The sequence below is a fragment of the Eutrema salsugineum genome, unplaced genomic scaffold (assembly GCF_000478725.1).
Source record: "Eutrema salsugineum unplaced genomic scaffold, Eutsalg1_0 scaffold_6, whole genome shotgun sequence".
Classification (NCBI taxonomy): Eukaryota; Viridiplantae; Streptophyta; class Magnoliopsida; order Brassicales; family Brassicaceae; genus Eutrema; species Eutrema salsugineum.
In genome coordinates this window covers 1,386,832-1,400,930 of record NW_006256547.1, presented here as the reverse complement: position 1 = coordinate 1,400,930, position 14,099 = coordinate 1,386,832, and the positions used below count along the sequence as shown (strand labels likewise).

The 14,099-nt window shown below is 32.9% G+C and overlaps 3 protein-coding genes across 3 annotated transcripts; all 3 read right to left on the bottom strand.

Annotated features, from left to right (window-relative positions):
- Positions 1–547: 547 nt before the first annotated feature.
- On the bottom strand, positions 548–2,144 carry LOC18011631 (peroxidase 69). The gene is made up of 3 exons (XM_006394139.2): positions 1,657–2,144; positions 1,373–1,532; positions 548–1,161 (listed from the first exon to the last, which is right to left on the bottom strand). The coding sequence occupies exons 1-3, from the start codon at positions 2,080–2,082 to the stop codon at positions 746–748; spliced, it is 1,002 nt and encodes a 333-aa protein (XP_006394201.1). The 5' UTR covers positions 2,083–2,144; the 3' UTR covers positions 548–745.
- Positions 2,145–4,857: 2,713 nt separating this feature from the next.
- On the bottom strand, positions 4,858–6,635 carry LOC18011630 (peroxidase 70). Its single transcript, XM_006394138.2, has 3 exons — positions 6,180–6,635; positions 5,909–6,068; positions 4,858–5,475 (listed from the first exon to the last, which is right to left on the bottom strand). The coding sequence occupies exons 1-3, from the start codon at positions 6,597–6,599 to the stop codon at positions 5,057–5,059; spliced, it is 999 nt and encodes a 332-aa protein (XP_006394200.1). The 5' UTR covers positions 6,600–6,635; the 3' UTR covers positions 4,858–5,056.
- A 3,040-nt stretch (positions 6,636–9,675) lies between these two features.
- On the bottom strand, positions 9,676–11,376 carry LOC18012794 (peroxidase 71). Its single transcript, XM_006394137.2, has 3 exons — positions 10,893–11,376; positions 10,639–10,801; positions 9,676–10,367 (listed from the first exon to the last, which is right to left on the bottom strand). The coding sequence occupies exons 1-3, from the start codon at positions 11,307–11,309 to the stop codon at positions 9,964–9,966; spliced, it is 984 nt and encodes a 327-aa protein (XP_006394199.1). The 5' UTR covers positions 11,310–11,376; the 3' UTR covers positions 9,676–9,963.
- Positions 11,377–14,099: the final 2,723 nt, after the last annotated feature.

Sequence of the window (14,099 nt, the reverse complement as noted above, 5' to 3'; positions counted from 1 at the left end):
CGTGACCACTCGTCTCTCTTATCTTAAGAGACTACAGTGATTTGAGTCGTCCGTAATGGTTTCCGAATTTAAACCATTTCATTTGAGAATCTCTAATTTTGGAAGTTGTGTATGCAAAACATCATGTGACTATGTTGTGTATATACCTTGGATAATGATTATAGACTGTAGCTTCACCGGTAAATCCACAGAAAGTCTAACTTCTCTAATCTATGCATTGACCTAACTACGTAGATTAAATCTTCAAATACTTTGAATGATCTGTATAAAAAACAAGTGATTAAACTACACATTTTATTTAATTATGAATTGATAATCATAGTGATGGAAATTATTTTATTTGCCTGGTTAATATTAATTAAATAAAAAACAGTTTCCACTTTACAAAGGCAGATTGTATGAGGAGAAACAAAGCATAACATAATGACTTTCAAAAGAAATTAAAGCACTTGATGGAGATCAGATTACCTTTCATTAATCTGACATAATCAAACACTTTCTTCCTTGAATAGTTTGTTCATGCAAATACTTTCCTTACACGAGTGCATAAACAAATGACAATTTTATATATGTAATACATTTTTGTTACAAGTACAATATTACACTTGAAAAATCAAAACGTAACCATCAACCACAAAATGCTATAACAACAAGCTTATTATATAGACCAAATGATTATTAACCAACCAAATCTTGAATTAAAACCAAACCGCAAATTAACTTATGTTTTCGTATATTCTCTTAATTAATTGATAGCAGAGCAAACCCTACGAATCTCCCCATCTGAACCAGTCTTAACTTCTATGAGACTCATCTTGATCATCGACCTCGCGAACTCTGATCCGAACCTCAGAAACGGGAAGCGTAAGCCTAAAAGCCTTTCTATGATGGCTCGGGTCTCGGGATCACTCCATAGGACTAGATCGGATTGGAGAACCACGCGGCTTGACCTCACATTCCTTAGGAACGATGTGTCGAACCTACCAGCACTTCCGGCGTCTAAGTCGACTCGGGTCGTTGCATCGCCGTTTTGAGGGCATCGAGCCTGAACCAGTGGTACGAAACTCGGGTCGATTGATGGGTCGGGTTGTCCTGTTCCGTTGAAGTTAAAGAATCTGCCTCTCACCAAACCGCAACCAGCAGTTCCTATCGTGTGTCCTCCTAGTTTAAGTCAAAACCAAAATTCGATTAACTAGCTAAACCAAACTGAAACTAAAGTTCTCGAGCCACCGAACCGAGTAACCCAAAATGCTGAAATTTTCCACCCAAATTAACCGAACCGAGTAATCCATTAGTTCCAAAACTAAAACGTTACTAATGGATTGTTTTTGAATAATCCTCGATCAAGTATGTATGTGCAATAGCAACGTACCGACAAGAGTTACGAGGTCCAATGTGTTGAGTGTTTTAGCAGCGAAGTCTCGCTTTTGCTTGTCGACAGAGTCGAATGGTCCGGGCAAGATCACATCTGAGGCTTGCGAGATTCGGCCGTCCAGGCGTCCTAATGGCACTCTCCAGCCTTGTCCACCGGTCTGCATCGATCACCCAAGTTTCAATTACCGTTACACATTAATTAAATAGTTACATACATGTAACATTTTTATACGTGCGTGTGCCAATTTAAACCAAAAACAAATAATTTTAAAATTATGTTACCAAAACGACGACGTCGCGAGCGGCAAGGGTGAGAATATCAGCACAAGAAACGGTTCCAGGACAAGCATCCTCAAGCCTAGCCTTAGCCTCTTCAATAGCTTCAAACCCTCTCAATGAACGATTAGGAATGGCGTTTCTCTCCGTGGTGTTACCAGCGAGGAGAATCGAGCCATCGCAGCCGCGAACAAAGCAATCGTGAAAATGCATACGCAAAATCCCCGGTGCATTAGCCGGGTTAGACCGGACATGAGATCGAACCACCGATGACACAATAGACTCTACGTTTCGGCATCTATTCCCATAAAACCCAACACGTGGTGTTCGACCACCACGACGGCTCGAGCCACGGTTTCCTTGTGCAGTTACTGCTGCAACCAATACTAAAAACGTTACTAGACTGAATAGTAAATCATACCCACGACCCATTTTGTGTTTTTGTTTAGTGTATAAGAAAATATTTCGAGCTTTGTAAATGTTGTTATTGTTTGTTGTGTGTTTTGAGTTTGGTGTTAAAGGGTTTGTATATATAGGCGAGAAAGTCGTAGCTTAGGAGCAAGTTCGGCACACGAAGCCAAAACTAAGGGGAATAATATTATTCTACAGTTGATTGAGTTAATCTTTAAATAACAATTAGTTGCATTATGGTGTAGACGAGACGGTCCATTCAACACATATGTATGTAACATACGTATTTTATCACTGTTATATTTTTCCTTGTGAGCGAAGTTATCTTCGTTTTAAGTTGTAGATGGTGGAGAAGAGAATCGAAGTTTGATCAATTAGTACCTAAAACCAGATCATCTATGGAGTCATGGACCCATCATTGTTGTTAAACGATGGAAAACAATACATAAAATTTTCTCAAAAAAAAAAAAAAAACAATACATAATTCCTCTATTATACAATAAAGTGTCTTATAACTACAATTTTTCAAATATATATTTACAAATTTATACAATATTCATATTAATAAACTGAAACAAATTTATGTTTCTAATTAATATACTAAAACAATAACTGAATTTTGATTAAAGTTTTAGGATTATAAATACAAAACATACGGAGTATTTTTTATGAAATTTTTTAATTGTTTAAAACAATATTTTTTAGAAAACAGAGAATACAGATCTTTTAGAAAAGGTAGTTTAAGATGTTTTAGCTAAAACATTTTAAACTAGTTGGCAAGAAACAAAACAAGATCAATTAGTGTGTTTTCGCTTTATTTAGTGAGATTGAGGAAATTTGTAGTTTATTAATGGATTTACAGTTAACATATGTCAAAGAAATGAAAGAAAAAAAAACTATCAAATCTTTTCAAGAAACACGAAGATGAGATTTTGTAATATATATATAAAAGCAATTTATTTATGAAATAAGGTATAATTCAATTGGTTTAAAAGCAAATCTCTGATACCAATTGTTTATGAAATAGTGATGTTTTATTTGGGTCACAAATATTGCTACATAGATTAGATCGATCAATTGCGTGGCGATAATATTGTTTCAAACTTTTTGGTCAGAACAGTTCTATGGTTAAGGATAATGAAATAGTATCGGCATAGTTGACCTTTTAAAATGATTAGTTTTATCTGTTAGATAACATCTCTTTCTATTGTTTGGATTAGTCTACTATTAATTCTTTGAAGAATTAAAAAATTAAAAGTATTCACCGCCATGGAATCTTTGAACTATCGGACAAGAGGCTTGTGCATGGGGAAGGTACAAAACGAAGAAAATAGGGAAATGATGGCTCTAATTATTTGATTTTAGAGCAATCACTTCCCTGAATCAAAGTAATTTTTTTTTGGAACAAGTGAATATATATATATATATATATATATATCAAAGTAATAAACGAGTAACAATATATCTCCCCATTATCATTATACTATTCACAGCTGGCTTGCATATGTGTTAATTTTCGGATGACGAAAACAAATTTCTGCTGACGAAAAAACGTGTGTGGCCGTTAAATTACAAGTTGAATGCATATTTAATATGTTTGCCTTGATAAACAACGTATATGAAATAATGATAAAAACGTCTATGAAATTATGATAAACATATGAAAATCTTAACAATTTTTTCATGGAAATTTAACAGCAAAATTTAAAAACATGAAGAAAATGTTATACATTAGGAAATAGATAGTTTATATTATTGATTGGGAAAAGGTTATACTAGCCGTTAGAACGTAGAAGAAAAAGAAGAAGCATATACTCGCTTTAATCGACAGTGGATGAGAATGTCTTTTCTACCACCAAGAGACAACTTCGATGCCATAATATCATTGACTCGCTTATTTTTCTTTATTGTCAAAGTCAACCATTTCGATATCTTATTATCTCTTACTAATATTATTCCATGAATCATTTTGCTCCAATGATTAGATTCATTTTTGTACAGTGAATTCAAACTGATTCATTAAACCTATATTTTTTAAACAAAAATTCAATCTTTATTGACTTCACGTATTTTTAAATTTTACTTTTTAAGTCATATTCAATTTAATTTGTTTTCATTTAAAGTTGGAGATTAAAAAAAAAGAGAAAAAAAAAGAGAGAGAAAAGAGTCAAAATTCACGTTTTTTTGTGTGAAGAATATCAAAATTCATGTTTCAACTTTAAGAAAGATAATTTTATACGGGAAAACTGTATAAATAATGTAATTAATGAAACTTTTTTAGAAATAATTTAAATTTTGTACTATCGGTCCACTTAAACAGATTAATTTTCCAAACTTAAGAAAACAAAAAGAGAAAAGATGAAAATTCATTCACCATCGACTACCTATATATGACATTTTTTTTGCCTTAACTAGTCACCAAATTTTTTAATCGGAAATTAGACACCAGCTAGTATTTTACAAAATTTGAACGGTAGTTTGATCTTAAGAAAAAAGTCATCTTAAAAATCATTACATCGAACTGAAAATTACTGTTTTTATGTAAACTCAATTGGTATGTTATTTAATGAATTTGCTACTCACTGTACTCTGTATATATACATTTGTATCTATATAGTACCTATATGCTCCGTCATTTCAAAATAAATTTGCATAATTAATTATACTATATGGTTTCTCTATTCTTATATGTATATATAACTAACTATATAAGACGATAAATATATACATAAATACAACTAAATAAGCAAAGAGGATACACATAGCTTCTTCTGAGTGATTTAAAAACTTGTTGCGTTATTTCCTCACACTCACATCGACGTAATTTAACACATAATTTTCACACCTAAAACCGAATCATCATAAAAATGCTAACCCGATTTATTAGTTACTTTTTTAAGTTATTCTTAGAAATCTGGAGAGACTATTGGATTATATAATCTCCATTTTTATTCATTACTTTATATATCATCATCATATTAGTTGATTCTATATTTTAAGGATTAACCGCAGAACAAACCCTACGAATCTCCCCATCCAAACCCGTCTTGACCTGAATCAGACTCATCTTATACATCGACCTAGCAAACTCGGGTCCGAACAACAGAAACGGAAACCGTATTCCTAACAACCTTTCCACGATGGGCCGAGTCTCGGGGTTATTCCATAGGACCTGATCAGACTCGAGGACACCTCGACCAAACCTCAAGTTGTTGAGGTACGAAGTGTCGAACTGGCCTTCACTTCCCGTGTCCAGCGCGACACGAGTAGCGGGGTTGCCGTTGAGAGGACACTGAGATTGGATCTGAGGGATGAAACTTGGGTTTATGGTTGGGTCAGGACTTCCAGTGTTGTTGTAGTTGAAGAACCTGTCTCTAAACACACCACACCCGACCGTTCCTATCGTGTGTCCGGCTGTTATATACCAAAACCCTCTATGTCAATTACAAGGCAACTCGAGATCATTTCAAGTGATGTAATTTGTAATATATTGAAAGGAAGCAAGAAATCTATACCATGCTACGATAGATCAATTGACACACGTTTGGTAAAGTTATATTCGGAGTTTTTTTTTATTTCTGAAAGTTTGAAAGAAAAAAATAATTTAATAAAGAAATTTCTACTTTCATGAGTGTACATATTCAAAATTCATTGATTTTTAAAAATTCAAAAATTACACCAAAACTTGTTCATGAAATTGTATAGACGTAAACAACTAGTATGTGTTTGTTATTCACGTGTATATTTTGCAGAAATTTCTAAGAAAAAAAGTTCACATATAAAAACAAAATGGCAAATGAGCTATGGTAGTAAAAATCGATGCTTAAATCTAAATTGATTTACGTACCAGCAAGGACAACGAGATCTTGGGTGTTAAGATTTTTTGCGGCGAACCTCTGCTTCTGCACCTCAACGGAGTCGGTAGGTTCAGGCAGATCGACATTCGAGGCTAGTGAAACCCGGCCATCGAGTCGTCCCAATGGAACTGGCCACCATGGTCCACCGGTCTATATATGCGTATATTAAACTTCCATTTAATTACGTAAATTTAAAATCAATAAATAGACTTACAACAAAAAAATAATAATAAAAAAAAATAAAAAGAGTATAGGTTATACCAGAACGACGAAGTCACGTGCAGCTAGCGCGAGAATATCAGCACAAGAGACTGTTCGAGGACAAGCGATCTCAAGCTGAGTTTTAGCTTCTTCGATGACATTAAACCCTCTCAGCGATAGATTCGGAATCGCGGTTCTCTCAGAGTTAGGTCCGTCCAGGAGAACGGACCCGTCGCAGCCTTGAACGAAACAATCATGAAAATGCATACGCAAAATGCCCGGTGCATTGGCTGGATTTGTAATAAAGTTAGACTGTACAACGGACCGCACTATCGATTCTACATTCCAGCATGCACTACCGTAATACCCGATCCGTGGCCTCGGGAGGAATGCGTTCGCCTTTGTGGTTGCAGTTGCGGCTAGGACAAGGAGTAACGGTAATAGAACGTAGCGGGGATTCAAACTAGTAACACTTCCCATTTTATAGTTTCTATTTAGTAATACACTATTGATATGTTGAGTTGTAAAGTTTGAGATTTTTTTGTATGTATTTATAGTGTAAAATAGTAACAGATTCGTTGGGTTAAATGAGTAAGCAATGCCGGGCTACGCATTAACTTATTGGAGCTACGCTTTACAAGTAAAATTATAACTTTTCTATTATAGATTTGAATATGGTCCGTGTATGTACCAAACTACCTACATGTAGATTTGTGATTTTCTTCTTTGTTTTGTGTGTGTGTGTGTGTTTTTTTTATTTTTTTTGGCTATTGGCTTTATAGATAGTTTTGGAAAACCATTAGTATTAGTTGAACCTTAACAAAGAGTGGTTAGTGATTTAGTTATGTTACGAACAATAGACATCAACGTTTATATATATATATATATATATATATATATATGTCCAAGTTTATTTATTTACATCTAGTGTCTAGATACAAATTAATATATTTGAACTATCAATTTAATTAGTAAGATCGTACCACTTCAAATGTTATCAATCATTGATCAAATAAGTGGCAACATTTGACGATAAAAGTAGCAGTAAGAAAATTAATTTAATTTTGCACTGGTTTGCTGATTAGAGCTATATATCATTAATGTTTTAATTACATAAACCTAAATTCGTAAAATATTTAAATCATTTCATCAATGCATTTCTTAACAAATATAGTCACAATGCGTTATTTAAGACGCAACACATAAGAATTAACAAATCTGGATATTTTGACCAGACTGGGACACCTTTTATTAAATAGAGAAATATTAAACTCTTGAGTTTGGTTTGATAGCGAATGTTTGTCTATGGAATAAACTACACCTTTATCTGTAAGTCGTGCTGGGGAACACTGTAACTCAAATAATGTCCTTCTTGGGAAGGATCTATAAGGAAAATAAAGTATTATGAATAATATGTTTTAATTATATCTACCATATTAATTCTTCAATTCAAACTATTTTACAAAAAATTAAACAAATAGAAAAGTATGAATAAGACGGAATTTCTGCCATTTTCTGTGGTAATTATTTCAAAAGTATTTTTGTTATTTTCACGCGCTTTTCTTTGCACGAATGCATGCCAGGACGGTTTTTGAACGTCAATTATCAGAGCACTTACAAAATCATTAATATTATTTTCAAACCCACACAATCATTTAAATTACCCAAAAAGTACATTCTCTGGATAATCTTCTCTAATTTTTTAATCGATGGATAATCTTCTCAGTGTATTCTTTTTTTTTTCTCTCTAATTTTAAAGCTTCATTATAGAAATATGATATTAGAAAAAGTGATAATAAATAGGATGCCATGACTTGTCTTGGATTTTTAGTCCCATCCGGAAACCTAATATGGTTGTAATTCTAATCGATATTGTTCATCTTTTGTCTTAGTAGTTTTGTTATCTTGTTTATAAAAACTGTAGAATGGTGTCGATGATCGATGCTGGTCACATGATAAAACATTTGTTGAGGAAACCAATCTTCATAAGAATTCTAACTTTGATCAAAATATGTAATGTGTAACTACTGAAAATAATGAATTAAACGGTGGTGGTGGTGCCGTGGTGGAGATGATGACTCGATTGGATTGTGTCGTTCTTTATTTTTTTATTTTCCTTTTCACCATTATTGGACGGAAATAGAAAACAATAGAATATAAATGGAATCGTTGAAATAATAGACGTTTTACACGGATGTTGTCTTCTACTCAGAATGTTTCGGAGATGTCGAGTCGAATCACAAATTGACAAGACGCGTGAGCCACGCCATGTTACGTTATTATTTTTAAACAGAGAAATTTGGACTCAAGGTTATGCTAAATTGCTAACCATGCATAGAACCTACAGAAATATGCAATTTCAGGCGTATATATATAATGACTTTTTATTTATATATATGATTTTCTTATCTTGATCCTGTAAACAGTGTTTGTAAAATTCGACCATATTTATATATATAGTCAGTTTAATCAGATCTATGGTGATCGATCAAGGAAAAACCAGTTTTTTGTTTTTTTTTCATCAGTCCATGTTTATATATTTTTATAAAAATTGATAATTTAAATTTAAAGAGTACTGGCAAATAATATCATGCGATCAAATAAAAATATACAAGGTTAAATTAAAAATATATAGCTCATCTCAACTGATACATATATCATATATGTAGATTATTTGACTTGAAAATATTACCTTCTCAAGTTATCCAACTCGCTTTTTAAAAATATCGTGAAGAAGGCATCAATTCAAAATCTAATTAGTTCTGTGAAGTGTGAAAAGAATTGTTTGCTCATTCCTCTGTCTAAATCAATACAGCTTATACATTCACTTTGTGTATATATTCAAACTTAATACGCGTACATGCACCATATTAAGTATTAACTCTAATAGCCTATATAGGATTGCCAAAGTTCATTGAAACATTCGCACGGGGAAAAATAAAGTGAAAAATTTAAGATAAGTTTTGCCTGATTATAAATTATATAAGATCTCTTGGTCTCTAGCTCTCTCTCTCTCTTTTTTTTTTTTTTTGTATTGACTCATTATGAAGTATTACTTAGGTATATATTGTTATTATTTTTGAATTATACTCAAAAGTAAAAATAACATTTTTACAACTTAAATAAAAAAAATTGAACTTAAGTTACAGAGAACAACTGTCCTTGACTTTGTCTTCTAGAGAACCATGTTCTCAGTCCATCTTCATACCACAGGTATATTAATACGTTTAAACTTATTTTGTCAGCAAAAAAAGTCTTCAAGTATCTCATTTTTTTTTTACTTTGATTAAAATTGGTACATGATATAATTAACGAATCATTTGATGTATTGTAAAAGAGTTATTTTCAAGTAAACATGTATTGAAAAAAAAGTAAACATTTATATTGTCCGAAAACTCCATTTTGTGCACTTTCAATTAAATTATATTATATGTATTTGCACCGCTATGAATGCAATGATATTTTATGCAAATAAATTCATAACGGTCGTCGTGCAAATTGCATTAAAGCATAACGGCAGAAGAAGTTATGCAAAGGACGCCTTTCACTCAACGTATGACGAAATTAAAATGTTTTTCTAGCATATAAATTATACAACATAAGAAGCAAAAGTATGACCAAATTAACTCATTCTATTATTTTTATGAATCAACCAAGGTAAAGCCAAAAGAAATCGAATACAAAACACCTTATAGATACAATTTCATCAACCCACTTTTGGGTTTTTCTTTATGTCGTTTTCTATTGGATTATTTATTATTGAAACTAAAATTTCACTCGAAACAAGTACTTAGCCAGCCATGAAAGTTTAACATCATGCTAACCACTGATTTTAATCGGTTAATTAATTAACCGCGGAGCAAACCCTACGAATTTCCCCATTAGCCCCCGTAAGCACACCGATATTACTCATTCTGACCATTGCCCTCGCAAACTCAGCGTTGAAAGTGCTTCTAGGACTCATCAACTGTTGCACAATGGGTCTAGTGGCTGGGTTGGTCCAAAGGACCTGATCGGATTGGAGGACTCCACGGCCACGGCTTAGGTTGTTGAAGTAGGAAGTGTCGAAAGTGGTTCCACTTCCGGTGTCGAGATCAACGCGGACTGTGGCATCACCGTTTTGGGGACATTGTGTCTGAAGCTGTGCTAAAAATGTCGGGTCGATGGTTGGATCCGCTGGGCCTGCGGTGCTATTAAATAGCCTGTTCCTGAATACACCGCATCCTGCAGTTCCGATCGTGTGTCCTCCTGTTGTATTATATAATTGTTTTAGTTTATGTTGTTATTAATAATTATCCATTTTATAAAAAAATTTGCAAATCAGATTTTCCATGTTTTCGAATAAATGTTTAAATTACTCCGACAAATTAATTAAAATGGATGAATTCGGGTGAAAATTAGTCCTTAAGTGGTTTAGGACCTTTAGGTGTTAAACGTAGGGTATTTCAAGTATTTCACATTAGTCATGAAGAGTTTCTTGATTAAATAAAGGTCTTGAATATTGTGTAACTATACTGACCGGCGAGGACGACGAGTTCGCGGGTATTGAGTCCCAAAGCCGAGAATTTCTGTTGTTGAACGGCGACGGAGTCACCGGGACCAGGGAGATTGTTAGTGTCCGAAGCCCGAGAAACTCGACCATCTCTACGTCCGGTTGGTACTTGCCAATTTATTCCTCTCGTCTGCATGCAAATCAACCCATGCACGTAAAAACGTTGCTAACAAAAAAAATATTCTAAATGCATGTTAATATACTAATTATTTATGACTTACGAGGACGACGGAGTCACGGGCGGCTAAAGCTAAAATATCAGCACAAGAGACGACTCCAGGGCAGGCAGCTTCGAGCTGCGTTTTGGCGTTGTCTATGACTTCAAATCCACGGAGATTGAGGTTCGGACCGGCAGTTCTCTCAGTGTTAGTTCCCGAGATAAGGACCGAACCGTCACAACCTTGGACGAAGCAGTCGTGGAAATGCATTCTTAGTATTCCGGGTGCGATTCTTGGGTTAGCGCTGAAACCAGATGTCACGGCGTTTCGGACAATGGTTTCAGCGTTAGGACACGTGGTCGAGTAAAACCCAATCCTCGTACCACCAAGACCAGGCCTCGCTGCAGCTTGGCCATGGACCGAGATCACAATACAGCTAAGGAAAGTACTGAATAGGCATAATGATCTAATCAAACTCATGATCTTGTATGTTTATATTTTAGGGTTTATAGAAGATCACGTAAGAGAATTTAAGTTTAGTGAGTATAAAGTTAGTTCGCTCTAGACTACTATTTATAAAGGAGATTGACAAGTCAAAGAATGACCTGTACATGGGTCAATGAAACCGGCTATAGTGTTTGTGTGGATTAAATAAAACGTTGTGTGGATTAGATAAAACGACATCGTTTGTAAGAGATTCAAAACTCCGAAAGCGCGTGTTGTTTGGCCAGTGCGGTGTCCACTCGTTGACTTCAAAAGCTTTTTCTTTTGGATTTGGATTTGTTCGTTTTCATCATTCTATGAACTTGCATGATTGATTAATATTTAGTAATAGAAAATTTGTTTACGTAGGACTTTTGAATATTGTTATAAGGTTTTTAGAGAATAAACATATATATATATATATTGTTATAAATCAGGAGAATTGTTTGTATTAGAGAAATTTATAATACATCCACTTTTAGTAGGTATCTATCAATTAGAGGAATAGAACGAACACCATATTTCTTAACAAAGTGGACAAGTCTGCCAAGTGGTGTTCAATACGAAAAATATCCAATGGTTTACAAGGAGTATTTAAAGTAGTGGCAATTAATGAAATTACTTATATCCTGGTTCGTTATATATTATACTCCAGTTGTGGATTTTTGAATTTTATAATTTAAGTTAGATATAAGTTAGCTACCTACTAATCTTTTTTAATGATAATTAAGATAATTATTTTGTAAGAAAAATCGTTATAAGAATTATTAACTTTTGGTTGAGATTCACATACATTTCTTAAATGTTGATTGTTTTACCAATATATTTTGGAAACTGTAGAATATGTGATATTTTGTAGTGCAATAATCAAAAGAAAGATTAATGAACTCATATATATCATTTTTTTTAAGCAGAAAAAATTGACAATAGAAGCAAAGGGACGCAATATACCCAATATTTATCTTTTATGTTACAAATTAGGAACCTCATTTGGTTAGCAAGGATTCCTTTTCTGAGAGGTTAAATTATTGCTCCCGAATTCGAGTTTTCGGTGAAGAAAAATTGAATTACATATCTTAACATGTTTATCAAGTGTTGACCGTGGACCGAAAAGATAAAAGAACAAAAATTTGGAACTTTCTTGTTAACCAAAAAAAAAAAATTACGTAATTTTTTCCAAAGACGAGTACTATACTGATTTAAACATTGCTCGAGTTACATTTAATATAGAAACACGTAGATTACACGAAGAATCAGATAATCAAATTAAGCTAGATCGAAATTAAGTATCTTTAATATTCTCTCTGTTCAGAATTATTTGATGTTTAAAGTTTTTGCATACAGTTTAAGGATTTATTTAATTTTTATTTTTCCTATACTAAAAATATTATTTATAATCTATTTAAATATCATTCAGCCAATAAGAAGACAATCTGCAAAATATAAAAGGTCAAAAACTATAAAAATTCATTAAATTTTGCATTGAAAAGTGAGAACATCAAATAATTCTAAACAAAAAAAACCTTCTAAAACATCAAATAATTCTGAACAAAGAAAGTAAAAAAAAAATTAAGTATATTTTTGCTATCGAACCCAATTAGTCTATTCGTCAGAGTTACGACCGCTGACCTTATATGATAATATATCTGATCTAGATCATATATCATCAGGAAAATTTGCGAGCTTTATTTGTCAAGCAATCCCTATGAACTCTGATCTTTATGTGGTTATACTAGTTGTTTTTTATTTGACGATATTATTTTTTCAATCAAATAAATAAGATCGAGATCATGACCAATGCTCATGGTTCTTTGAAACTACGGTTTTTCGACGTTTGTATATGCATCTTAAGCGACATCTAAATGTTACATTGAGTCGTATATATATAACTTATATGTCTTTTCCCTACGTCTTTCCGGATAATCTGGGATTCGGGGTGGGCATAAAGTTTTACCAATACATATATGAGAGAAGAAGACTTTAGTTTATGGTTATAGAAGATAAAAATACAATAATTAAGAATAGTGATAATGTTTGGGAAGCTGACTTTTTAGCAAAATCATCACAAGATGAGTCGGAAACCGACTGCGGAATCCGGCAATTAGTGGTATATTTTTGGAACTATCTCCGGTTAAAGTTCACCGACTTTTCCATATCCAACCAAATTTGAAATCTTCCTTATCTTCCGGTTTCTATCATCGCTCTTTTTTTTCTTGTGATGTCAAGTGTTTGAAATTCCAATAAACACACAATTCGTGTATGCCTGTATACGTAACAATAATTTGGATTTATATATATTGACAAATAACTACTACAATTTTAAAATTATTTTTACAAATAATTAGCTATTGAAATTTGCAAACGTACGTGTTTGTATTGGTTAACGTTTTTTTTTTTTTAAAAAAATATAAGTTTGACTTCTCATTCTTTGTGCGGAAAACTGTTTTTTTTTTCTTTTATTCAGCCAAATTGATGAAATATGTGAATTTTTTTTAAGGGGGAAAAAATGTTTATACTATTCCGATTATACATATCCTTCAAACAATTAGTATTAGCTAGGTTAGGTAAAAGACATTTGTTTTAGCTAGGTTAGTACAAGAATACTACATTTTTTTTTTGTCGACGACGTACAAGAATACTACATAAAAATACTATATGTGTGTTTAGAACCTCTGCAAAATCAGTTTGCTTGAGATGCTCTCTTTTCATAGACTCCGATTCCTCTAGTATGTGTATATCCAGAGGTTTCAAAATGAGATAATTACTCGATTCAACTCATCATGATAA

Excerpts from the sequence above, each read along its gene's own strand:
- LOC18011630 (XM_006394138.2), bottom strand. The coding sequence starts at position 6,599 with ATGGGAAGTGTTACTAGTTTGAATCCCCGCTACGTTCTATTACCGTTA. Across the intron at positions 6,069-6,179 it reads CACGTGACTTCGTCGTTCTG|ACCGGTGGACCATGGTGGCC; the intron begins GTATAACCTATA and ends ACGCATATATAG. Across the intron at positions 5,476-5,908 it reads AGATCTCGTTGTCCTTGCTG|CCGGACACACGATAGGAACG; the intron begins GTACGTAAATCA and ends GGTATATAACAG.
- LOC18011631 (XM_006394139.2), bottom strand. The coding sequence starts at position 2,082 with ATGGGTCGTGGGTATGATTTACTATTCAGTCTAGTAACGTTTTTAGTA. Across the intron at positions 1,533-1,656 it reads CTCGCGACGTCGTCGTTTTG|ACCGGTGGACAAGGCTGGAG; the intron begins GTAACATAATTT and ends TGATCGATGCAG. Across the intron at positions 1,162-1,372 it reads GGACCTCGTAACTCTTGTCG|GAGGACACACGATAGGAACT; the intron begins GTACGTTGCTAT and ends GACTTAAACTAG.
- LOC18012794 (XM_006394137.2), bottom strand. The coding sequence starts at position 11,309 with ATGAGTTTGATTAGATCATTATGCCTATTCAGTACTTTCCTTAGCTGT. Across the intron at positions 10,802-10,892 it reads CCCGTGACTCCGTCGTCCTC|ACGAGAGGAATAAATTGGCA; the intron begins GTAAGTCATAAA and ends ATTTGCATGCAG. Across the intron at positions 10,368-10,638 it reads CGAACTCGTCGTCCTCGCCG|GAGGACACACGATCGGAACT; the intron begins GTCAGTATAGTT and ends ATAATACAACAG.